The sequence below is a fragment of the Lampetra planeri genome, chromosome 31 (genome assembly GCF_965212315.1).
Source record: "Lampetra planeri chromosome 31, kcLamPlan1.2.h2, whole genome shotgun sequence".
Classification (NCBI taxonomy): Eukaryota; Metazoa; Chordata; class Hyperoartia; order Petromyzontiformes; family Petromyzontidae; genus Lampetra; species Lampetra planeri.
Window position 1 is genome coordinate 9797031 of NC_136137.1, and position 26887 is coordinate 9823917.

General features: G+C 46.5%; 1 protein-coding gene across 1 annotated transcript in view; it reads right to left on the bottom strand.

Annotated features, from left to right (window-relative positions):
• The window catches only part of LOC144729200 (histone deacetylase 4-like), an 80297-nt gene extending 57963 nt beyond the window's left edge, over positions 1-22334 (bottom strand). The window contains exons 1-2 of the mRNA XM_078609253.1: positions 21996-22334; positions 5581-5735 (exon numbers count right to left, since the gene is read on the bottom strand). Coding sequence (XP_078465379.1) covers positions 5581-5602 — 22 coding nt within the window. The 5' untranslated portion in view covers positions 5603-5735; positions 21996-22334. The remainder of the gene's footprint in view (positions 1-5580; positions 5736-21995) is intronic.
• Between the last annotated feature and the right edge of the window lie 4553 nt (positions 22335-26887).

Here is a 26887-nt window from a genome sequence, read left to right on the forward strand (position 1 = left end):
CTAGGGGCTGTTTGTGTGCTGGGAGAGGCATCTAGCAGTAATCATTTGCAACTTTATGCCCTGCCCTTTCAAGTGGTAAGAGTTTCATTCATGGGCGGTTCGTGGTTGCAGAGATATAGCGATTTCAAATCGGGTCCATCTTTTAAAAATTCCCTGTATATACACACACAGGCCTCATTTTATAGCCTCTTGGAACCAACTCTGATAGACCAAGAGTGACCCAGTTTTGGGCCAGGATCAGCAAGAGCATCTGGTGCATCGGTTCCCATGCTCTATGAGTCGCAAGGCTCCGCAAACCCAGCGCCTACTGCTCGCTCCATTTCCACTTTTCTACTCGTCAATAGTGGCTCTAATATCAAAATGGTTCTTCCACCGAACAAAATTCAACAACTGTTTAGACCATTTAAATTTACCGTCCATTTAACTTTTGCGACTCTTGTGCCACATGCTGTCAAACAGTGACACGGCGTCTCGCACTTTTACACCGAGCCGACGGACGTCGCGATTGGGACTGGCTAAGCTCTACGCAAGCAGCATGCGTTCGAATGAACAAAGCGTTCCTTCTCTGATCCACGTGTGCCGCTCTCTTGCCTCCTGGCGCAATTTCAAGCGGTGCTTCTTTGCACATTTTTCACCAATAGTTCCGCTGTCACAAACGTACATGCGATATCACACCTGTGGTTATAGAAATAATCCCTGGCCGCTGATGAAGCACTTAGGCAAAATGGATACAGTGCCCAGAACATCCATCCCACCCCCCCCACTAGTATTCAACTGTACATTACGCAATGATACAGTGCACGCCGCCCTTTCCCACTGACAAGCAACCATCCAGAACTGTACAAGCCCATGTCCACTAAACACACAGTTCAATGCTGACCATCATCAGCCAGGTGCAGCTGTTTTTTTTTATCCATCCAGGCGCACAAAGGAGTGGGTTTGATAAACAACAAATGTAATCGCCCTCGGCCGGCAGAATTTCGAACATTTCCTAACAGATGCTTAATGCGGCACAGAATATGAATGCTTCGAACGGTGTGACAAAATACATATATTCGCAGCCACTGGTCAGGATAATGTGACACGGGGGCCAAGATGCACAGCCGAGTTAGTCAAATACAGAGAAGGCACAAGATAGCTGCAGGAAAAAAACCACACCGCATGTTTTTGTTGCGCGTTAATTTAATTGTACATCCTTACGTCGAGACATGCGGGTTAAAGCAAACAACAATTTAACCGACTACGAACCGTGGCTCGCGGCGACCTGCTGTACCCGCGTGTAAAGCGCACACGATACGGTCAGCGCAATTTCTGGGGTCTGCGGCCCAAAGACCTAGAACACGCTACCAGCTCATGTTCGGGATCCATCCCTGAGTATGAGCCAGTTCTGCAACAGACTCGAAACAGTGTTGTTTCAGAGAGCCTACTTAACTGTGTCATCTATGTGCATTCAATATGGACTGAACTCATAAGAGTGCGCAATAACAAATGTTCTTATCTATGCGGTAAGAAACCCGCTTTCGACGTGCCACGTGGGAATCGCCGAGCAATGCTCGGCACTGCAGCAAATATAGCTGGGTGCACTGTAATAATACTTGTTTTATTGGGGTGTTAATAGGAACTCCTGCCAAATTTCAAATGTCACAGCATCGTGTCCTCATTGGAGTTGCGGTGTTAGCCTCGTGCACCCATCGCATAGGATACGCGCACACGCGCTGGAAAAGGGCTAATGGCACGGGCGAATGGTTTCAGTAGTTTCGTCAAAAATATATATATATCGGCTGTTTTCAAACACTGCTAATTTGCCCCAATTAATTTACGCCAGGGGAAAAAAAAACAGAACGAAGATGTTCTCCCTTCTAGGAGCTGCTGGCAACGGCACAAGGCTTACACAGACAACTCTTCCTACAATGCTTCCAGGAATCACGAGTTGTATTGAGTCTATGAGCCTCGATAGCACTTGCAATCCCACAGGCATTCCATTTCAAACGACGCACCCACGTATTTCGACTCCATCTTGTGCCATAACTGATATTCTCAAAGATGAAAAACACTGCGCCAAAAGTAAAAATTAACCATTACATTGCTACTGGTAACCCAAAGGGGGCACAATAAAACGTATTGTTCTTGCGAATGTGCAAAGACCAGAGAAAGTGAATACTCTTTCGCATTTTTCTCCCCAGGGTTTCAACAACATACCTTAAATTTCCTGCCCAGTGCCTGAAGTCGGGTTAATGGGGGTGATAGCTGTGTGGACCAACACAGATTATTCCCCCTGCACCACAGGTCCTGTTTTACATACCAACTGAAATGCGACGCACTGTAAAACTGAATAATTGCGGGGCACATCATGGCCAGCACATGAAAAAATTATGGTTATTTCTAAATGCTAATATGCAGCACAGTCCAGCGTATTCAAAAAAATGTTTCTTAATTGCACAATTAGCATTTTACCAACTTCCTTTCCACAGCAAGCCGAGCCGCGAAGCTGCCTACGCTGGTCACTGGTGCGCTGGATTCAATGGGAAGTGATTTGCTCGTGCCATTGATTTACCTAACACTAAATTAGCTGAATGAAAAATCCTCGGCCATCTGACACCAGCAGCCTCTTGGAGTGGGCCACGAAGGCACACGTGGCATTCGACTTACTAAAATAATCCGACGACACACACCACAGAGACCCTCGCTGGCCAATGCCTGATGAAGCAGCGGCCAGCCAAGCTCAGGTTACAGTGAGGGAAAAAAGTATTTGATCCCCTGCTGATTTTGTACGTTTGCCCACTGACAAAGAAATGATCAGTCTATTATTTTAATGGTAGGGTTATTTGAACAGTGAGAGACAGAATAACAACAACAAAATCCAGAAAAACGCACGTCAAAAATGTTATAAATTGATTTGCATTTTAATGAGGGAAATCAGTATTTGACCCCCTCTCAATCAGAAAGATTTCTGGCTCCCAGGTGTGTTTTATACAGGTAACGAGCTGAGATTAGGAGCACACTCTTAAAGGGAGTGCTCCTAATCTCAGCTTGTTGCCTGTATAAAAGACACCTGTTCATAGAATAAATCAATCAATCAGATTCCAAACTCTCCACCATGGCCAAGACCAAAGAGCTCTCCAAGGATGTTAGGGACAATATTGTAGACCTACACAAGGCTGGAATGGGCTACAAGACCATCGCCAAGCAGCTTGGCGATAAGGTGACAACAGTTGGTGCGATTATTCGCAAATGAAAGAAACACAAAATAACTTTCAATCTCCCTCGGCCTGGGGCTCCATGCAAGATCTCACCTCGTGGAGTTGCAATGATCATGAGAACGGTGAGGAATCAGCCCAGAACTACACGGGAGGATCTTGTCAATGATCTCAAGGCAGCTGGGACCATAGTCACCAAGAAAACAGTTGGTAACACACTACGCCGTGAACGACTGAAATCCTGCAGCGCCCGCAAGGTCCCCCTGCTCAAGAAAGCACATATACATGCCCGTCTGAAGTTTGCCAATGAACATCTGAATGATTCAGAGGACAACTGGGTGAAAGTGTTGTGGTCAGATGAGACCAAAATTTAGCTCTTTGACATCAACTCAACTCGCCGTGTTTGGAGGAGGAGGAATGCTGCCTGTGACCCCAAGAACACCATCCCCACCGTCAAACATGGAGGTGGAAACATGCTTTGGGGGTGTTTTTCTGCTAAGGGGACAGGACAACTTCACCGCATCAAAGGGACGATGGACAGGGCCATGTACCGTCAAATCGTGGGTGAGAACCTCCTTCCCTCAGTCAGGGCATTGAAAATGGGTCGTGGATGGGTATTCCAGCATGACAATGACCTAAAACACACGGCCAAGGCAACAAAGAAGTGGCTCAAGAAAAAGCACATTAAGGTCCTGGAGTGGCCTAGCCAGTCTCCAGACTTTAATCTCATAGAAAATCTGTGGAGGGAGCTGAAGGTTCGAGTTTCCAAACGTCAGCCTCGAAACCTTAATGACCTGGAGAAGACCTGCAAAGAGGAGTGGGACAAAATCCCTCCTGAGATGTGTGCAAACCTGGTGGCCAACTACAAGAAACGTCTGACCTCTGTGATTGCCAACAAGGGTTTTGCCACTAAGTACTAAGTCATGTTTTGCAGAGGGGTCAAATACTTATTTCCCTCATTAAAATGCAAATCAATTTATAACATTTTTGACATGCGTTTTTCTGGATTTTTTTGTTGTTATTCTGTCTCTCACTGTTCAAATAAACCTATCATAAAAAATTATAGACTGATCATATCTTTGTCAGTGGGCAAACGCACAAAATCAGCAGGGGATCAAATACTTTTTTCCCTCACTGTATACCTGTGCGCTGCACGTCCTTAATTGTTTTAACATTCTGGTGGCAATAGCCTAGCGTTTAGATAAAGAAATTTAAACACCAAACAATTTATAGAAATTAAGAAACCGTATCTGCCTCTGAGGTCATTTAGGTGCTCCAAAAGTCCACAATTATAACCAGTACACAAAATAATAATGACGTTTGCAAGACTGTGGCCATGAATATTAACAAATGATTGGCCTAACGTTTAAATTGTAACCAGACCTCTCTGTATGTTTCCCTTTGGCTTTGAATACTGTATCAATTGCGCATGCGAATTTGAAGCGATAAGCACGAATGTAGCAGTGTATCTGTAAATTAAGATATGTTAAAATATTTTCTTAAGTACCCCTAAATGTTGTGCTTACAAATAACAATGATTCACTGTGGACTAAACAAAGAACCTCTGTATAGCATCTGACACAAAGCAATTATGTCTTTACATCATGCAGAAGGTGAACAGATGCCATGGAATATTATATTTTCATCTTTAATTCCTATATCTGAAACAAAAGTTGCTTTTTATCAGCCAAACCCTTTAATAAGACTCTCTCTTTAAAACAGATGTTTTGAATATCTGTGTGTTTTATTGGGGTCCAGCAATGAGAGTGTGTGGTGGTGGGTGAAGCAGTGGAAATGATGTGACAACTTGTGACCTGTCGTTGAAGAGATGGAGAAGTTACATTTTGGCCATAAAAATCTCACGTCGTTAAATTCAGGCCACTCGTGAGTTTTACTCTCCGATGATATACGCGCTGATAAAGGTGCCACATTTTCTCTTAATGCAAGCCACATTTCTTTCGCATTGACATAAAAACACTGCATTTTTTCAACTTGTTTACTCCAAGTGAAGCTGAAACAAGCTGCAACCGTGGCATGGCTGTGTGGATTGGAAACGGAACCAGTTGGCTGTGGAAAAACGTTGTGAGAAATGTCAAAAGTTAAACATAACAGATTAGCGATATAAGTAAATATGGGTAGGAGTGCGGAGGGGGGACAACGTTGAAAATGCCAATTTACTAAAAATGTGCACAACTCTTACACAAGCAGCCAGGGCGCCTGGACCTGTGATTTCACCTCAATGGAATGCTCTGGCTCTCGTGAGAACTGCAAGCACAATAAAAGTGAAGCTTTCTCAGAACGCACACAATTTAGACACCCAAGCTAATACCAAGAAAGACGAGACGGTACAACGGTGCCGAGCGGCTGGAGCAGGGGCTCTCACCTGGCTGGCTGTGGGAGTTCATGACGCTCTCCGTGGGACACCGATGTGGGATGGATTTATCCGCGTCTCCAGGCACAATTGTCTTGAGCAATACTGCGCCGAGGCCTGAGGGCTTCTGATGCCTTTGTCGTCATGCCATTGTGACGTCCGTCAATCTATATGGAGACCATCGATGACAACATGTGACAGAAATAAGATAAGTTTTATGCAGAAGATAGGAAATAATAAGCAGTTACAATGTATTTCAAGCACTCATTTCCATGCAAGGGCAATACAGCGTAAATCCCTTTGTTTTAAGACAACACATCAATCTCAATGTACGTGTGGTTTTTACAGGTAGGAACAACACCAGGGATTATTTGTCTATCGTGCATAGCCCCTCCCAAACGCTCCCGGATTGGTTGAAGTGCGTCACGTGATCGCGAGCTTTCTGTCGTGCACGAATGCGCTGTCCAACCAAGTTTCTACCTGCCCACTCCGAAGGAACGTGTTAAATAATTTCGAATATATACGAGCACATCTTGAACAACACACTGCTCCGTGTGAACTGATGAAGGTGGAGAACATAGATGTTGGAATATGGTACAGTAAAACAATGGCTTCCGCGGCACTGCCCTCTGTTGACATATCCCCGTATGGCCGTATCAGTCTATGACACTTGTTAACAGCTCGCCGCGGTGACGAGATATCAACCACCTTGCCTGGTATACAGGAGGTCGTGGGTTGGATCCCGACCCTGACACCTGTATTGTGGCGTTTGCATGCTGTCCCCGTGGTCGTGTGGATGTTTCCCTGGGTCCTACCGGTTTTTTTCCCCTCGACATTTAGAAACATGCGATTAGAGTATTTGGCTTCAATTCATTTGCACATGATAAGCCACTTCATTGGGCTATCATTTGTGGCCAGCTCGCTTCTGAGCTAGATAGCTCAGTGGGGCCTTACCTGGTAAAAATATCTAGTTTTAGGTTCGTGTTTTAATGCATCATGGTCACCCATCCAAGATTCCGAGATCTGATGAAGCTCGGGAACATCCCGGTCGATTTGGTCATACGCTTGTGTGTAAAATACACTTTCAAATCAGAACACGACCGACATATTGTTGCAAACGATCAAAAATGACAGTGTCAATCACGGTGCATAAAATGTCTCCGTTGCAATGCACAGCAGCCCGAGCAGCAGGATCGCATTTAACCCCCTCGGTATTCACAACATCGACATGGACGCAGACTGCAACGCTCAGGCCGCGGGCCAACGTGAGGCAGGAAGAACTGCAGGTGATCCTCGCCCTGCCACACGTGCTCACATTCCTGTGCTGGACGTGATTTCATCGCGCAGGCACACGCATGTCCCACGCCCCGCACTTGGGCGTATTATTGCACACACCACAGACTGCTCCTGGCCAAGCGGGCAGGCAAGTCAAGACCACTACCACCATTAGCACCACACAATAGGGAAAGTATTACATATGCACAGTAGTGCAGGTATTTCATCTTTTCAGCGTAACATGAGACTTAATCCACTTACAACACATTACCTATGGTTCGGGCAAGTTTTCCTATTCCCCCGCCCCCTCCCCCATCCACAGCTTCTGTAAGCTAGCAGTAGAAATGGGTCACACCGCAGTTAATGATTCTACAGGTCACGTGTGGTGTGGTAAAGTGTGGATACCCCCACCTCTTCCAGGATGTCTAGCCAGTGCGGAAGCGTAGGCCAAACATCCTCTAAGAGTGACTACTCTAGAGCTGCCCCTAGTGGACACCTTTCCAAACACAGGGGCATGAGCAGGCAATTGCAGGGCTACATCTATTCTATTCCTTCCACATTTTACTCATGATTAATGGGTAATATAAATAAAAACAAACTTCTTGCCTACATTTGATATGCTTTGAATAACAGTAAGTGTTGTATATATCACTTAGTACAACACTGCCTATGCCAAGACGTTAAACATACACGACATTCGGTTGTGTTCACGGTGTGACTGCTTGCAACCCACAATGTTTATATTTTCAATTGCGGCTTTCCATTTAACCTTTTCACCAATACCACAATGACAACGTAGCTCCACCTGCTCTGGTTACAGAGCACCGTGCGCCCGGTGAAGCACGCACAAGTGTGCCGTGAATTCTAAGTGATGGGGAATTGGAAATGCAGCACGTGCAGAGTGGTGCGGAAGGATGCATATTAAGCTCAATGTCTGTGTGCAGCGCGGATGTCATCAGCTGGCATCAGGTGCCATGGTGGTCTAACACGGTCTTCGGCGATTTCAACACCAGATGGCATAGTTAGGTGACGCCAGGGTGGCGAGATGTTAACTACTTCGCCTGCTATACAGGAGGTTGTGGGTTGGATCTCGACGCTAACACCTGTGGACTTGCATGTTCTCCCCGTGATTGCGTGTATTTTTCTCCGGGTTCTCCGGTTTTTCCCTCCACTTTTCAAAAAATGCGCATTAGACTATTTAGCTGCTATAAATTTCCACATAAGCCACTTTGTTGAACTATCATTTGTGGCCATGTCGCTTCTGAAAAAGAGCTTACCTGGTAGAATAAAAAAAATAGTTCATAGTTTAGTTTATAAATTATCAGGCAGTGTTGGCACTCTGATTGCTCGGTGCAAACTGGTTCAATAGCATTCACAGTCACAGGTCGTTTCGTCGGCCACAAGGCCAGAGTTTAACTTTGATAGTAAATGTGCTCTCACCACCACAAGTGCATGTTGTAAAATGACTCATATGCTTAGGACTTCATAATTATACCGCATATATTATTAAGACTCCACTCCAGCAACCAAGGCCTTTTGGCAAAACCATTAATAACTCTCCAGTCCATGGGAGGTCACTCCCCTTTGCTGTTGCTGGCTGCATGATCTGGAACTTTTATTTATCCTCGAGAAATCCTATGAGCTATGAAGCTCTTTTTCACAGACGTCCAGTCAGGGGCACGCCATAAAGTTCTAAGAGTACAACAAAAACGAAAGGCGTGCTACGGACTCCCTGCCACTGTTAAATTCCAGGCTCAAGACATTCCTATTCTCCTCTACGTATGTGTTTTCAGTTGCACTTTGCTTTAAAAATATATAGATTCCTTCCTTTTGCTCTTCATGATACACGTAAGCCAGTTTCTGTACAGCTGCTTGGTGTCCAGTTGCATTTAGACGTAACGTAAACGATATGGAAATATGTTTTGGCATTCATTTTCTGTGCAGATGTTTTCCTTGCAGATGTTTAAGTAAAAGCAAACCTATACATTTCTTGTGTTGGAATTTCTTTTACTGTACCCTGTTTGTGCACAGGGATTGGAATCTGTTGCTTATAACCAGTCCAAACTAGGCCACTTCCTGAACCCGGTTTTGATGTTAGCCGTCTTGGTAATTAGCTGCAATTAGTTCCATCCTCTCTTTGCCAATGTTTGAAATGTAACTTGTATTGCGCCAGCCCGTGATTATTTGCTGCTCTAGAGTTGCTGAGGACAAAGCGATCTCTGACAATCTTGGGTTCGTCCGTGAGAAGCAAGCCAATATGATTTGTCATTGATCCACTTAGACTTCTCATGTCCATTCTGTAGACTCGTTAAACTTCATGTCAGTGATGTCCGTGAACTCAAATCATAATTCTCCTCTCTCAGTCCTCACTATAGGAGCAAAATGAGTAAGCAAAGTCAGTAAATGAATATCACAACTTTTTAAAGTAATGAAATAAATAACAATGTAGTGGACAGTGGACTGAAATCAGAGGGCAAAATATATAAAACACCAGAAGAGAAGACATCTCTGAAGCCGCAAAATGCACATTGATGAAAATCAGATAGGAGAGGGGATAAAAAAAAATGTCAAACAAAAACTCTGTAAAAACATTCGACAAAAACTTAGGAAAAAAATTTGAGAACATACCACAGACATGATTGAACATGTCATAACAACCAGTGGGAGCATGAAAGCAGTCAAAATAAAGTCGATGATTGGTTAACATCAAATATAAGCGCTAGCTAAGCAAGATGGAACCACAATATATATAATAGAGGCATCATCACTCGGAGGAATTCTAAACAGACGGATATAGCTGGTTTTATAAAATGTGTATACTACCACTCAAGGCATGATATCAACGAGATTCCATTAGAGACAGATAAATATATCAAGTCGCACTTTGCGTGGCTTTTTATAGATTATGTAAAGACAACCAATTGAGCAGAAACTATTTATTCATCCACAAACCGACACTTAATTAACAACTATAAAAAACTACCTATCATAACTATTGAGACTGCATAACAAAGTAACAAAGTACAAATCAGACGAATAGCCAAGTAAAAAGATATTCTCTTTACAATGTTAGAACAGAAGATATTACTGGTAGGAACCTCCTGGTTACACCAGCCCACAGGGGATTATTGTGTCCGTCCGTTGTGCAGGGAGGGGCTGGGTGGGGAGGGGAGGGTGGGGAGGGGCTGGGTGGGGAAGGGCTGGGTGGGGAGGGGCTGGGTGGGGAGGGTGGGGAGGGGCTGGGTGGGGAGGGGCTTGGTGGGGTGGGTAGGGCTGGGTGGGGGGTGGGAGGGGTGGGGCTGGGTGGGGAGGGGCTGGTCACCCCGTGGTGCCCTTATAAAACTCACCGTTTAACCTACTCACGCCGGCTTGTGCCCGCCCTCACAGTCGGGCATATTTGCGGAATACACCACGCCGCTGTTGACCCTGGCCCTTGACCGAACAACCCAACGTTCCTACCAGCTCCCTCCGCAGGAATGTGTTTTGAGAAAAACTGATATAAAAGGCATATATATAAACGGTGAAAGTATTAACCATCCCAAATTTGCATATTGCATAGCCATTAATATAACACTTGAACTCCAGCAAATGAAGAACTTAACGAGATTTTAAAAAACGTCACGTACAACAATTTTGCTGAACAAAAGGAAATAATTGCTGGAACACGCAAAGGAGTAAAACGGTTGGCTACGTACGATACGAAAAAATTTCAACATACACACACACATACAGTGCCTATGGCAGTTATTGAAGACAGACCAGGGTGATGAGCTCATTTGCAGGAGTGAAAATAATTGTGCGACCACAAGGACTGCGAAAGAGACAGTGATGGGGTAGGGGAGGTCTTCACATAGCAGTGGATAGAACATGGCTGACGATGCTGATAATGGTTGATCTTGTTTGCCTCTGGTGTTACCTTGCAGGAAGACCCGAACAAACAGTAACATACAGACTGTGTTCATGTTGAACGTGTCAGTCTAATGGAGCTTAACTGAGTTGTCTGACCATATTCAATCCCATCCCCGTTAATAAAGTTCCACTGTGCTGGTAATGAATTGTTATTGACCTCGGCAGCCCAGCCAGAATCAGTGCACTGGGTTTTTTAAGGTGCTGCTGGAACACAACGGTGTAGGCATTTCACGAGGACGATAACAAAGCATCGATTAATTGAGTTACATTGATTCAGGTGCACGATGCATGGGTTAATGTATTTTATCGCGTTCGCAAGAACAGACGCTTTCATATCTATGCACATTATTTGCAAATGTTACATTTCGGCTAATAGAGTGAAGAAAACTGTAGAAAAGTTACAAAATTTCTACTATTTAATGAAACTGCAGCCCTGAATCAAGACGATTCATCAAATCACCGTATTAGGGCAGCTGTGGAGAGGTTCAATAGTTACACCCCTAGTTTTCGGCGTCTCCGCGCTAAAATCCACCCGGGGCCATGTTTCTGGGCAACTCCTGGTCTCTTTTAAGGATGACGCATATCAAACGCAAACAGACGTAAATCTATTGCACTGCAGCAACTATAAAGGCCACGCTCGGTACTTTTTATTCTCTTTTATACGTCTTTGACCTTGGCAGCAGCCTTGCAGGCAAGAAGCCGAGGTCTCGCCCCTGACACGGCACACGCGAGGGAGCCCCGAAACCGGGGGACACCGTGGCAAGGAAGGGCGTCGCGGTGGCGAGATGTTAACTGCCTCGCCCGCCACACAAGAGGTGGGTTCCACTTCGACCCTGACGCCTGTGTATTTGAAGTTTGCATGTTCTCCCCGTGGTCGCATGGATTTTTCTCCGGTTTACCCCGACACATTTCGAATCAACATCCACGCGTTTAGAGTCTTTAACTGCCGCTGTAAATGTTCTACGTGATGATGACGGTGGAGGGAGAGGAGGGGGGCAACACCGCCTCACTTCCTGAGACCTCCCTTGTCGGGCCCCCAGGCCCTCCTGCCAGGGGGAGGCAATTACGCTCGCTTCCCCCCCCCCAAAGCCACGCCACTCTCGCCGAACTTGAGCTGGTGGTGCTGCTGCTGCTTCACGCTCGTGCTCTCAACTTGTTCAAGTCGAGCGAAGAGGATGATGTCATAGTTTTGTTTTTGTGTTTTTCACAGCGCAACTCGGCTCCATGGTTAACCGGGTATTATTATTTGTTGTTAATTCATCTGCCTTGGCGCACACAACACAGAAATGAATGAAATTGCCGCTTGACTTACGGTGTTTAAGGGGTGGTAGGGTGCGAAGCAGCGAGACAACACATTCTACTGCACGTTAAAAGGTTATGAAATACAAAACAATTTGGATTAACGTAGGATCGAACTGTGACTATCTCATGATGGTGTTCAAAAACAGCGTGAATGTTTATTTTAAAGAGCCAGTCAGTCAGAGAGGGAAACAAACAATCGTTTTGAGCCTACAAATGAACACAGTCGACAGCAAGGTTGGCTGGGGAAAGGGAATTCTGGACTTTGAGGGTAGGAGAGTGAAATAGGTGGCCTTCCACTGAAACTTGTCTGCGAGGCTTTGACAAAAAACCTTAGTTGCCTGAGCAGAGAGTGAGTGGAGAGGAATAGTCATATTCGTGGGAAAAGGTAAGAGGGCATGTCCATGGAGGATCTTGAAGATGGTGATCTTGAAATCTGATCCGGGAATGGACGGTGAGGCAGTGGAGTTATAGGGGTGATGTGTGTCGTCTACTGCAGGTGTGGGTGAGAAGTCTGGCAGCGGCATTTTGGATCGCCTGGAGTTAGCAGACAAAGGGATTGGCGAGGGAGAGAGTTGCAGCAGTCAAGTTTGGATGAAGATGAAGGTATGCATGATGGTCACGGCATCAGCTAGGGTAAGGAAATGGCGGACACAAGAGATGTTGAAAAGATGCAGGTATGAGGTCCTGCAGAGCTGAGATATGTGGCAAGAGGATGAGAACTCAGGACCAGAAATCAAGTTTGCTTTCCTTAACCCACGTGACGACTTCAGAACTATGTGAATAATACATGCATGTATTGACAATTTAAACATGACTCATGTCGATAAAAAAAAAAGCTTTTCCAAAATTGTATTTTGTACAAAACCTGTCATAATTAAGAGATGATTATGAATACATCTATGATGTGTTGAAGTGCTCTACACGCAGATCTAAGATTGCATGTAAACAATTGTCTCATTTATCTGCATTTGACCTTTTAACAATGTAGGAACCCTGGCATTTTTGACCATCACTAGGGCAATGAATATTCATACATGGATGTTTTCCGTGACTCAATATATACCGAAATAAATTCGGTACCTAACCTTAAATGTCAGAGCTAAGCAAGGGACTTAAACATCTTAGGAATTTCAACATTAAACCCTGCCAACTGCCATCAATCTCAACCCAAGCTCACAGGAGATTGTGAAAAGTCAAAATGATTTTTTGACCGGCATATTTTAGGTAAATATATGAAAGGCTTAAACACACTTATGTGGGTCACATTTATTTAATTACATTTTAATAAAATATTTGGCTTGGACAAGCAGCTGTGATGATATATATCAATGCTTAATAAATCAGCAGCTTACGATTTATTATTGGTTGAGAAACAAATCCAATATTAGCATAGGCATATTTCCTTAAAGGGCATGACGTTATCTTAACGTAACTCAGAAATAAATGTCAGAAAACTATTAAGCTTGCAGCCACCACAGACTGAGAATAGAAATACCAGGGGCATATTCTGTATTTACAACAGTCCTTATCGACATCGTAATCATAATAAGCACATGAAGTGTGCTAAAGTTAACGCAATGAAGCATTAACACAAACACAATAATAACAATCAAAGAAATTATACTATTGAGCACTCCAGTAACCATCGCCATTTGATTAATTAACAAAAGGAGAACCCTCAGAGTGCTTGTGCCGATGCTCCTGGTCTGTAGGTCCCCACTGGCAGGGTTCCTGAAATGTTATTTTTGTTTGTCAGAGGATTAGCTTTGACGGCCATCACCAAGTCGCTCAGCGCACGAACCACGAGCGTAAAGGTCAACGCCTCCCAGCGAGCATCCAAGCCCAGAGCTGCCTACAAAAGGTGCAGCGTGCGGCCGATTCGGACTCCTCCTGGCTCGCACAGAAGCACTTCCCGTTTAGTGACAGCGCTCGTGGGCGAACACCTCGACAGCCTGCTCTAATAGCCACCTGGCAAAACAGCTGAAGGCCCAGGTTGCATGCTAATGAACTGAACACGCCATTGTGATGTGCAACGAAAACTGCGTATTCTGGAGTAAATCGTTCGGAGTGAAGCCGATCGCTTATAGTTTTTGGGAGAAAATCGGCAAACACTGTACGTCGTTACGGTGCAAATGTAACAAAAAAATTGTTCTTAATCGGCCACAGGTGGAGGGAAAGTAATGCCCGTTTCTGTCCTCGGCTTCCCTCCTTGCAAACGCCGTGCAGCGCAAACGCCATTAGGGGCATGATCAGCATTAGGCGTAATTGAACGCAGCCTAGCAGCGGGCAACATCGTCATCCCAACAAACATGCAACAGCAGCGCTGTGATTTGTGAAAAGGCACAGTGTAAAGTCTAGATGCCCTGCGAATAAAACGTTTTGCACCTGCGGGCCAAACGTACTTGTGGCAAAAATACAATCCAGTATAATTTAGATGTATATAGCATCTGCATGTGACTGCATGTGACTGCATGTCAAGGCGCTGTACAGAAGCTGCACGCATGTTTCTTTTTTAGATAGAAAGCAGTCAGTCATAGGGTAGAAGGTCTTGAGTTTTCAGTGGAATAGGCGCAAGGAGTGGAGAGCACTGATAGCCAACTCTTGATTGAAATTTAACGACTATCACATGCAACTGCCATCAGCCAGCGAGTGTACAGCCATTTCTTGTTACAATTCTCATAATTTGTGTAACAAATAGACTATTATATTATTGGTTCTTTCGGTAAAGTCACGTAGAAGGGAAACAATAAAGTAATACAAATATTATTTCCCTTCTACGTGACTGCAGTCACGAAAGCTTTAAATAAAAAATATAGACCTTTCTCCAAACAGAATTTTTTTAAGCCAAGACAATGAAAACATGTTCAAGAAATTATAATTTACTTAGAAACTTGTGACTTCGCAAACTCACAAAAAATGTATGGTGCTATGCAGCGTTTTCACTCGGCATTCAAACAACAGTCCCTGTGCGCTCGCAATTGTACTCTGGTGTCATGAAATAAAGTGGGGTCCTTTCATACAGTTCATTTTTTTCCAAAGATGAACCTAAATTAAGAGTGGCTCCCTAGTGCCAACGCAGCTATAGCAGCCACAAGACGAATGCCCCGCCCCGCCAATTCTGTAGATCCGTGACGAGTAAAGTGATTGCCACATCCACGCAACATTGTCAACCAACATTAGCAGCAAACGATATATTAAACCAGCCCTTCAAAACACGTTCCTTCGGAGTGGGCAGGTAGGAACTTGGTTGGACAGCGCATTCGTGCACGACAGAAAGCTCGCAGTCACGTGATGCACTTCAACCAATCCTATGCACGACAGACAAATAATCCCTGGTGGGCAGTGTGGGACTGTTGTTCCTACCTGTATAACACACATTGACCTAATGCGGCTAGTGCTAATTAAATACGTGAGCATTGGACCTACTTTAAATTCAACATAAGGCAATACAAATGTTTGTCAATATAAAAAAATGAGATAGTAACTCACTGAAATGAATTAATATATATTTTTTAAAACAATGCCTTTAAATATGAGCTCTTCGTGCAAGGCAGTTGCACCGATTGAAAAATGAGGTTCACATTTGTAGATTATCAAATAAAAGTAGTGATAGGACAAAATGTATAGCCTCATCGCCTTGAATAGTCAAAATCGTTCCCAACAAACCAACCACGACCATGCCAGCTACCACCATGATGTTCTTCATTGCAATGCACGGGGCTTTCCGTCCGTGCGTTCATGTTTTACATTAAATTCGGGGTGTGCTGAGCATTGCATTAGCTGGTCTGGTGGAAATCAAAACACTGTGCTCTCAACATTGCAATGGTCTGCCGGCACTTTCATAGCCAATGGATATTTGAAAACATGTCTGATTGCTTGCATTAGGCCATCCAAACCGTGTTCTGGAGGCAGTAAAACACACGAATATGCATAATTTTGTGACATCTTGGTACACAGAAGGCTCGTGTCAACGATGCTTTTGCCGCCTTTTACAAACGCAGACTGAATGAATGCTTAACGAAGCAGCACAACAGTCTGCTACACTCGAGAGGGCACTTTGATGAGTGGGCTGTGAAAATGCATCAAGGTACATTAGCGGGGAGCAGGCTACCCAATCAACTGTCTCTCTCAACCGGAGAACAACAACAACAACAAGTGAAAGTGGAGTGGTAATGCATTGCCAAAGATGACTAATCAGCTTAAACATTGCACACACAATGTCTTTTTCATCAAAGTTAATTTATAATTGTAACAAAATTTAGATGGAATCATATAATACTGAAAATCCAATATGCTGTGATAAGGTCTAGTATTCAGTTAAAATACTGTTACACGCATTGCTAAAAATACGTGTTCCATTTCCAATTTATTAATACTGTATTCCTGGTATAAATGAATTACAGTTTTATGCAAAATGTTTGTGCTCGGAAAAACGAACTATAGTAAACAGACGAGCGTGTGTAAGTAACAACTGCTGGGCATTTTAAATTCTAAAATTGCTGATTATGCAATTATTCTGAGAGCAGAGTGCATACAAATTGATTTGGCTTACAGCCACTGCTAATAACTGCAATTATTTAACATGAAAATGATTCTGTGAATATTTATTTTTTTTGTAAGTAGACTAGTTGATAATTTTAAACGTACCCACTTTGCTTATTCGGACAACATTCATACTGAAGCAGTTACTCTACACAGGAGGATTGGAATCCTTGAAGGTACAGGGGTCGAACGACTAATGCACAGGTCTCCTTCCAAAGGGCCCTGGAGGTTTCCCCACACTCCACATCACTCCTCCTGGATTTTGACATTCCTCGATGACACCGGTGCAACGATTGACCGCATCAGAGCATCATCGTCAACAGGCCGATGTCCACATCTCCTTCATCAAGTGGAAATTAAAGACACATCTACAGTGCGATTGTGGCCACGGAACCCAAACTATGGACCACGTAGTAAACCACTACTGTGTAGTCTACACACCTTGAAGGGAGGAGGAATAACAGAATGACACCCCCAACTCTCTCCTGAAGCCCCTCTCGTGTCAAGCAGAGCTGGACATTTGGCATTTAACTCCTGAGCACATTTCCACATGCAAGGATAGAATAGGTGATTCAAAAGAAACAAAAACTAGTGAAGAGCCAAATAAGCACGGTGAGATGCGCGGTTGGAAAAACATTTTGAGCCAAATTTGGGAACAGGAGGAGACTTAGCGATGAAATCAGCTCGTGCGCAGGCGCTCACGAGATTACTGCGTAGCAGAATCATGAGAGACGGTGACGGCTTGGGGAAGCCTTCATCCAGCGGTAGATGGACCATCGCTGGTGATGATAACATGTTGTTTCAGCTATTACTAATGTCTCATAAAACAACGTTAGGTATGAGGAACAGGGAAAAGCTCAGGACAGCACAACAGTGGAGTACATATCAACTCATACTGTTTATGGCAATAACCTCATTGCTAATATTCCACGTGGTATCGCAGATGGTTTATGCCAAGCGATCCGCTGTGTAAAAGTGACAATGGCACAAGCGAGCTGCTCATGTGCAGAGATGAGTACAACCCAAACGATGCGTGCCGTGATCGATCACGATACGCAAGAGAAGTGGGAACGATCCAATCAATGCACATAACCGGAGTGTGTCGCAATGGGTGTGAGCGTTTACCGACGATAAGTAGGAGCTGATGTTTCACGGTTAATAGGTCATTAGCAGAGTCTGGTCGGTGTTCGCACCAAAATGTGTAGTGCGAGAGCAATATTACCGTGAAGGTCACGTCAATGCATTTATCACGGGTTTAACAATACACGCACTAAAGGTGAACGATCATAAGGTTGTTGATAATTAACGGTAAAATATCTGCCGAAAGGGTGCTCCTTTTACGGATATGTTGCCTAATGAGAAGCTAAATTGCATTCATTAATAAGATAATCTCCAGAGTTTAGAGACACTATTTTTAAAAACTAGCACAGTGCTCTGGAGAAGATCTCACCTATGCTTGGCTTAGCTGCTGCATCAATAGCAAAGACAAAGATCCCCCTATAGCCTTAACAAAATGTTGGGTCAAGTGCTGATAGCGAGCACCTACGAAGGCCGACGAGGCACACGATAGGGTGTGGGATGGCCAGCACCTAGCCGGGCCACCCAATCCCACACTCTCATATACATGAACAAAAATAGCACATACACACACACGTACATTAAAACGTAATCCGTGAACAATAAAAAAGGTGGGGCATTGAACTTCAAGAATTCGGTCGTTGGCTAACCTGTTGCTGACCCACCACATGGCCACAAACAAACGAGAAGAAGCTGTCAGCAACCTCAACACCACAACAGCAGCAAACACCGTGAACAGCAGCAGCCAAAACACTACATCGCCACCGCTGCCACCAGCAAACAGCTTCCGGCTGCTGCAAATCCACGACACGGTCCATGCAGCCGTCAGCGGTGACAACCAGAAATCGAGATTATGGGGGGAGGGAAAAGCTGAACCTGGGTTTGATGAAGCAAAAGGGTTAAAGGGTTTAAGGGGGTTTGGGTTAATAGAGCCAGAGAAGCCAGTTGGAGGTGTCAGTAGGGCTGTGATGAGGGTTACAGCTAGAACTACTGCGACAACTAAGGTTAAGATTAGTGTCAGAAGTGGTCCTATGGCTGGAGTTATGGGGTCAAGTAGGGCAAAATGGTAGTTACGGGCAGGGCTATGTGTGTGGTTATGGTAGAGTTCAGGGCTTGGGTTATTGCTGATGCTGTGTTAGGGGTAGAGATAAGAGCAATACTGTTCGTGCTAGTTCTAGGGCTGGTGTCAGGGCAAGTGTCGTTATCGAGGCTAGTGTCAAGGCTAATGATATCAGTGACAATGCTAGCGTCAGGTTTAGTGTTCGCCTTGGTTTTAATGATGGTTTATTGCAAGTGTTACTTTCAGGGTAGTATCAGTGCTAGTGACAGTGCTAGTGACAGTGCTAGTGACAGAGTGACAGTGTTAGTGACAGTGTTAGTGACAGAGTGACAGTGCTAGTGACAGTGACAGAGTGACAGTGTTAGTGACAGAGTGACAGGGCTAGTGACAGTGTTAGTGACAGAGTGACAGGGCTAGTGACAGTGACAGAGTGACAGTGCTAGTGACAGTGTTAGTGACAGTGCTAGTGACAGAGTGACAGTGCTAGTGACAGTGTTAGTGACAGAGTGACAGTGCTAGTGACAGTGACAGAGTGACAGTGTTAGTGACAGTGTTAGTGACAGAGTGACAGTGCTAGTGACAGTGACAGAGTGACAGTGCTAGTGACAGTGTTAGTGACAGAGTGACAGTGCTAGTGACAGTGACAGAGTGACAGTGTTAGTGACAGAGTGACAGGGCTAGTGACAGTGTTAGTGACAGAGTGACAAGGCTAGTGACATTGACAGAGTGACAGTGCTAGTGACAGTGTTAGTGACAGTGCTAGTGACAGAGTGACAGAGTGACAGTGCTAGTGACAGTGTTAGTGACAGTGCTAGTGACAGAGTGACAGAGTGACAGAGTGACAGTGCTAGTGACAGAGTGACAGTGCTAGTGACAGAGTGACAGGGCTAGTGACAGGGCTAGTGACAGTGTGACAGGGATAGTGACAGTGTTAGTGACAGAGTGACAGTGCTAGTGACAGAGTGACAGGGCTAGTGACAGGGCTAGTGACAGTGTTAGTAGTGACAGGGCTAGTGACAGGGATAGTGACAGAGTGACAGTGTTAGTGACAGTGTTAGTAGTGACAGGGCTAGTGACAGAGTGACAGGGATAGTGACAGAGTGACAGTGTTAGTGACAGAGTGACAGTGCTAGTGACAGAGTGACAGTGTTAGTGACAGAGTGACAGTGCTAGTGACAGAGTGACAGTGCTAGTGACAGTGTTAGTAGTGACAGGGATAGTGACAGAGTGACAGTGTTAGTGACAGAGTGACAGTGCTAGTGACAGTGTTAGTAGTGACAGGGCTAGTGACAGAGTGACAGGGATAGTGACAGAGTGACAGTGTTAGTGACAGTGCTAGTGACAGAGTGACAGTGTTAGTGACAGAGTGACAGTGCTAGTGACAGTGCTAGTGACAGAGTGACAGTGCTGGTGACAGAGTGACAGGGCTAGTGACAGAGTGACAGTGTTAGTGACAGTGCTAGTGACAGAGTGACAGTGCTGGTGACAGAGTGACAGGGCTAGTGACAGTGCTAGTAGTGACAGGGCTAGTGACAGAGTGACAGGGATAGTGACAGAGTGACAGTGTTAGTGACAGTGCTAGTGACAGAGTGACAGTGTTAGTGACAGAGTGACAGTGCTAGTGACAGAGTGACAGTGCTAGTGACAGTGTTAGTAGTGACAGGGCTAGTGACAGTGACAGGGATAGTGACAGAGTGACAGTGTTAGAGACAGAGTGACAGTGCTAGTGACAGTGTTAGTAGTGACAGGGCTACTGACAGAGTGACAGGGATAGTGACAGAGTGACAGTGTTAGTGACAGTGCTAGTGACAGAGTGACAGTGCTGGTGACAGAGTGACAGGGCTAGTGACAGTGCTAGTAGTGACAGGGCTAGTGACAGTGACAGGGATAGTGACAGAGTGACAGTGTTAGTGACAGAGTGACAGTGTTAATGACAGAGTGACAGTGCTAGTGACAGAGTGACAGTGCTAGTGACAGTGTTAGTAGTGACAGGGCTAGTGACAGTGACAGGGATAGTGACAGAGTGACAGTGTTAGAGACAGAGTGACAGTGCTAGTGACAGTGTTAGTAGTGACAGGGCTAGTGACAGAGTGACAGGGATAGTGACAGAGTGACAGTGTTAGTGACAGTGCTAGTGACAGAGTGACAGGGCTAGTGACAGTGCTAGTAGTGACAGGGCTAGTGACAGAGTGACAGGGATAGTGACAGAGTGACAGTGTTAGTGACAGTGCTAGTGACAGAGTGACAGTGTTAGTGACAGAGTGACAGTGCTAGTGACAGTGCTAGTAGTGACAGGGCTAGTGACAGAGTGACAGGGATAGTGACAGAGTGACAGTGTTAGTGACAGTGCTAGTGACAGAGTGACAGGGCTAGTGACAGTGTTAGTAGTGACAGGGCTAGTGACAGAGTGACAGGGCTAGTGACAGAGTGACAGGGCTAGTGACAGAGTGACAGTGTTAGTGACAGAGTGACAGTGCTAGTGACAGAGTGACAGGGCTAGTGACAGAGTGACAGGGCTAGTGACAGAGTGACAGTGTTAGTGACAGAGTGACAGGGCTAGTGACAGTGTTAGTAGTGACAGGGCTAGTGACAGAGTGACAGTGCTGGTGACAGAGTGACAGGGCTAGTGACAGAGTGACAGTGCTGGTGACAGAGTGACAGTGTTAGTGACAGAGTGACAGTGCTAGTGACAGAGTGACAGGGCTAGTGACAGTGTTAGTAGTGACAGGGCTAGTGACAGAGTGACAGTGCTGGTGACAGAGTGACAGGGCTAGTGACAGAGTGACAGGGCTAGTGACAGAGTGACAGTGTTAGTGACAGAGTGACAGTGCTAGTGACAGAGTGACAGGGCTAGTGACAGTGTTAGTAGTGACAGGGCTAGTGACAGAGTGACAGTGCTGGTGACAGAGTGACAGTGTTAGTGACAGAGTGACAGGGCTAGTGACAGTGTTAGTAGTGACAGGGCTAGTGACAGAGTGACAGTGCTAGTGACAGAGTGACAGTGCTAGTGACAGAGTGACAGGGTTAGTGACAGTGTTAGTAGTGACAGGGCTAGTGACAGAGTGACAGTGCTGGTGACAGAGTGACAGTGCTGGTGACAGAGTGACAGTGCTACTGACGGTGCTAGTAGTGACAGGGCCAGTATCGCTTCTCGACCCCCCTGCTCGCCGCTCCGATCTCTCTCCTCTCCTCTCTCTCCTCTCCACTCTACACTCTCTACTCCACTCTCTCCTCTCTCTCGTCTACTCTCTACTCTACTCACGTCTGCGGCGCGGGCTCGGCGCTCACTCCTCCTGCTCCGCGGCGTCGGCGGTGGCGGCGTCTTCTCCAGTGGCCCCGGCGTGTCGCTCCGTCTCTCGTCTATCCACGTCTCGTCTCTCCTCGTCTCGGTCTCCCCCGTGCGTCTCCCCCCGCGTCTCTCTCCCCGCGTCTCTCTCCCTGTGTGTCTCTCTCCCCGTGTCACTCTCCTCGTGTCTCTCTCCCCGTATCTCTCTCCCCCCGTGTCTCTCCCCGGGTCTCTCCCCGGGTCTCTCCCTGCGTCTCTCCCCGTGTCTCCCCGTGTCACTCTCCCCGTGTCTCTCTCCCCGTATCTATCTCCCTGTCTGTCTCTCCCCGTGTGTCTCTCCCCCCGTCTCTCTCCGCTCTCCCCCCTGTTCGCCTTCGTGGTCGCCGCGACGCCGAGCTGGAATGTTTGGCGCACGTGACGCGCGCGCGGCCAATAGGCGGGTCCGCGACGGAGTGACGTAGGCGCGAGGGTGGCGCCCCCCCCCCCCCCCCGTTGCTGGGACTCATCAGCGAGGCTGTAGCCACTTGCTTGGGACTCATCAGCGAGGCTGTAGCCACTTGCTGGGACTCATCAGCGAGGCTGTAGCCACTTGCTGGGACTCATCAGCGAGGCTGTAGCCAATTAGTGGGACACATCAGTGGGGCTGTAGCCACTTGCTGGGACTCATCAGTGGGGCTGTAGCCACTTGCTGGGACTCATCAGCGGGGCTGTAGCCACTTGCTGGGACTCATCAGTGGGGCTGTAGCCACTTGCTGGGACTCATCAGTGGGGCTGTAGCCACTTGCTGGGACTCATCAGCGAGGCTGTAGCCAATTAGTGGGACACATCAGTGGGGCTGTAGCCACTTGCTGGGACTCATCAGCGAGGCTGTAGCCAATTAGTGGGACTCATCAGTGGGGCTGTAGCCACTTGCTGGGACTCATCAGCGGGGCTGTAGCCACTTGCTGGGACTCATCAGCGGGGCTGTAGCCACTTGCTGGGACTCATCAGCGAGGCTGTAGCCAATTAGTGGGACTCATCAGTGGGGCTGTAGCCACTTGCTGGGACTCATCAGTGAGACTGTAGCCACTTAGTGAGACTCATCAGCGGGGCTGTAGCCACTTAGTGGGACTCATCAGTGAGGCTGTAGCCACTTGCTGGGACTCATCAGTGAGGCTGTAGCCACTTGCTGGGACTCATCAGCGAGGCTGTAGCCACTTGCTGGGACTCATCAGTGAGGCTGTAGCCACTTGCTGGGACTCATCAGCGGGGCTGTAGCCACTTGCTGGGACTCATCAGTGAGGCTGTAGCCACTTAGTGAGACTCATCAGTGAGGCTGTAGCCACTTGCTGGGACTCATCAGTGAGGCTGTAGCCACTTGCTGGGACTCATCAGTGAGGCTGTAGCCACTTGCTGGGACTCATCAGTGAGGCTGTAGCCACTTGCTGGGACTTATCAGTGAGGCTGTAGCCACTTAGTGAGACTCATCAGCGGGGCTGTAGCCACTTGCTGGGACTCATCAGTGGGGCTGTAGCCACTTGCTGGTACTCATCAGCGAGGCTGTAGCCACTTGCTGGGACTCATCAGTGAGGCTGTAGCCACTTGCTGGGACTCATCAGCGAGGCTGTAGCCACTTGCTGGGACTCATCAGCGAGGCTGTAGCCACTTGCTGGGACTCATCAGTGAGGCTGTAGCCACTTAGTGAGACTCATCAGCGGGGCTGTAGCCACTTAGTGGAACTCATCAGTGAGGCTGTAGCCACTTAGTGGGACTCATCAGTGAGGCTGTAGCCACTTGCTGGGACTCATCAGCGAGGCTGTAGCCACTTGCTGGGACTCATCAGTGAGGTTGTAGCCACTTGCTGGGACTTATCAGTGAGGCTGTAGCCACTTGCTGGGACTCATCAGCGAGGCTGTAGCCACTTAGTGGGACTCATCAGTGAGGCTTTAGCCACTTGCTGGGACTCATCAGCGGGGCTGTAGCCACTTAGTGGGACTCATCAGTGAGGCTGTAGCCACTTGCTGGGACTCATCAGCGGGGCTGTAGCCGCTTGCTGGGAGTGATCAGCGAGGCTGCAGCCGCTACTGCTACTGCCAACTGTGAGCTGCGTGGCTGAACACGCTGCTATTGCTACTGCTGCTGCAATCACCACCAATGGCACAATCACCACCAGTTTACACGCGTAGTCGTTACCACGAGCGTTGCAACTAACATCCACGATTATGAATACCGTATGATTATTTATTACGATTGCGGTAAAAGCCCGGCTTACGTCGGGGATGCGTTCCTGTAAAGGTGCGACGACGAATATCGAAACGAGGTGAGATCAAAGCGGCTTTTACAGGGTTGGTCGTGGTGGGTGGTGGAGGCGACGGCTGAGAGGCGACGGATGACGAGGAAGGGACGGACGACGATGACGCTGACAGCGACGTGAGCGTGGAGGTTGAATCAGGTGGCGGTGTTAATAATGAAGTGACGACGTAATTGCGGAACGACTTAAATCGGGGAAATGATGTGCATATTCTTAGGTTTTTTCGGTAAAGTCACGTAGGTAAAAAAAATAAAATTAAGTTTTCTTGGAATTTCTCTTACTTGATGCAGCAGTCGTGCTGTGACGGTTCCACCTGAAGACGGAAGCTTGTGTTGCCTCCGAAACGTCGTGATTTTTATTTTGTTTTTATTTTACTTTTATTCAAACATTTTTACCTACGTGACTTTATCGAAAAAACCTAAGAATATGAATCATTGCAGTCACGAAAGCTTCAAATCTAGGATTGATGTACACATTCACAGACCCCCCCCCCCCCCCCATTGTTCAGACCTAAATCCCCCTGTATCTTACAGCAAATTGCAATCCAATGATTGAATACGGTATCCCCACGCCGTGTTGTTTGACCATACTTCACAGCGCTGGTCAGTGGAGGTCGAAAATCGCTTAAACCAATGCTGCTGTTGGAAAATACTAGCACTGTATGTGAATGCAATACATCGGAGGGATGTTTTTCTTCTTCTTCTTCTGTAATCACACTTTCTGAACACAGGCCCAGAGGCCCAAAGTGCCAAGACGGCCAGTGACAAACAGCGTCATGAACGATGTAACGAGTCGGTACGGACATCGGGGTGTTGCTGTATGTCTACTTCTTTTACCCTGGAAGGCATCACCGAGTCTCCAGACCCTTCCCCAGGAGGGTCCTGCCAAGTTTCCGGTGGAGGAGAAGGGGAGAGGGGGTGGGCGATGATTGCTGTGTGGATTCCCAATTTAGTAATTTGCGGGTAAGTTTAAAATTTGGTACCATAACGCCCGGGAAACAATGGCCAACTCATTTTGAATAACAGGGGGTCTTTAACGTCCAACTGTAAAGCAGACAGGCGCTTATTTCGCATGGTTAATCAAGCCGCAGTGATAACCAGGACGGCCGCTGGATTCAAACCGGGAACCTCTGACACGAGCGGTGAATGCGCTACCGCTTGGCCATGTCATAGCACAACAATTGCACTGTACTGTAACAATTGCACTGCGCCCAGGAAGAGTCTAATACTATAGCTAAAGCCGTTAATGTGTTTACTAGTTGGGCGCCACGGTAGCGAATTGTTAACTACAGTAGCTCGCTTGCTATACTGGAGGTTGTGGATTTGATCCTAACCCTGACGCCTGCTGTATATTTGGAGTTGGCACATCTCTCTCTCTCCCCGTGGTCACGTGGATTTTTCTCTGGATCTTCCTGTTTTTCTCTCCACATTTAGAAACATGCGTTGAGAGTATTTGGCTGATATAAATTTTCACACGCTAAGCCACGTGGTTGAGCTATCATTTGTGGCCAGGTTGCTTCTGAAAAACAGCGACATAGCTCGGTGAGTCTTACCTGGTGAAATAATAAATAGTTTAGTATTTTTAGTAATTAATGCAAAGCGTCTTCGAATGTTGTTATTGGACTTTTCTGACAGCATGGATAGTGGGGTATAGGCGTAAGACAAATATGTTATGGTGTCACTTTGTCCAGTTTGCAGTTATATGTATGTATGTTGAACTTCTTTCGCACCGTACGTAGCCAACCATCCTTTTAAACGAGAGCTGATGAGATGAGAGAAGCACTTCTTGTCTACAAGTTGACTTGAGATGAAAAAAGCCATGTCAACATTACACCTCCCAAATTATTACTTTCTGCACAGATACCCGCTTCAAGTGCCTCTACTAATTGTATGATCCCATCGCTATCGTGTGTCACACTGCTCTGCAAAGTAAAACAAAGGCACGATCTCCTGAATATGATGATATCGCTGTGGACATGAAAGAATCAAGACCAGTTGTTGGGGGAAAAAACATATTCGACCTCTTTCCTAAATGATTTCACATAAATGAACACATTCCTGCGGAGGGAGCTGGTAGGAACGTTGGGTTGCTCGGTCAATGGCCAGGGTCAACGGCGGCGTGGTGTATTCCGCAAATATGGCCGACTGTGAGGGCGGGCACAAGCCGGCGTGAGTAGGTTAAACGTTGAGTTTTATAAGGGCACCACGGGGTGACCAGCCCCTCCCCACCCAGCCCCACCCCTCCCACCGCCCACCCAGCCCCAACCTCCCCATCCAGCCCCTCCCCACCCAGCCCCTCCCCTCCCATTTTTGGATGCACGACGGACGGACACAATAATCCCCTGTGGGCTGGTGTAACCAGGAGGTTTCTACCAGTAAAATACCTCAATCGTGGAAGGTTGCGTCAACCCTTCTTCTGTACAAAAAGAGTGAAGGCTGAGAGACACATTCGCTGCCGATCGCTTGCATTTAAATTGTTCATGAAGATGACTGGCAACAGAAGAATGTACATTTGAGAGGTCCAACTGATTAAGCAAGCAAGCCGGGTTTAGCAACGGTGTATATCCCATCAATAACAA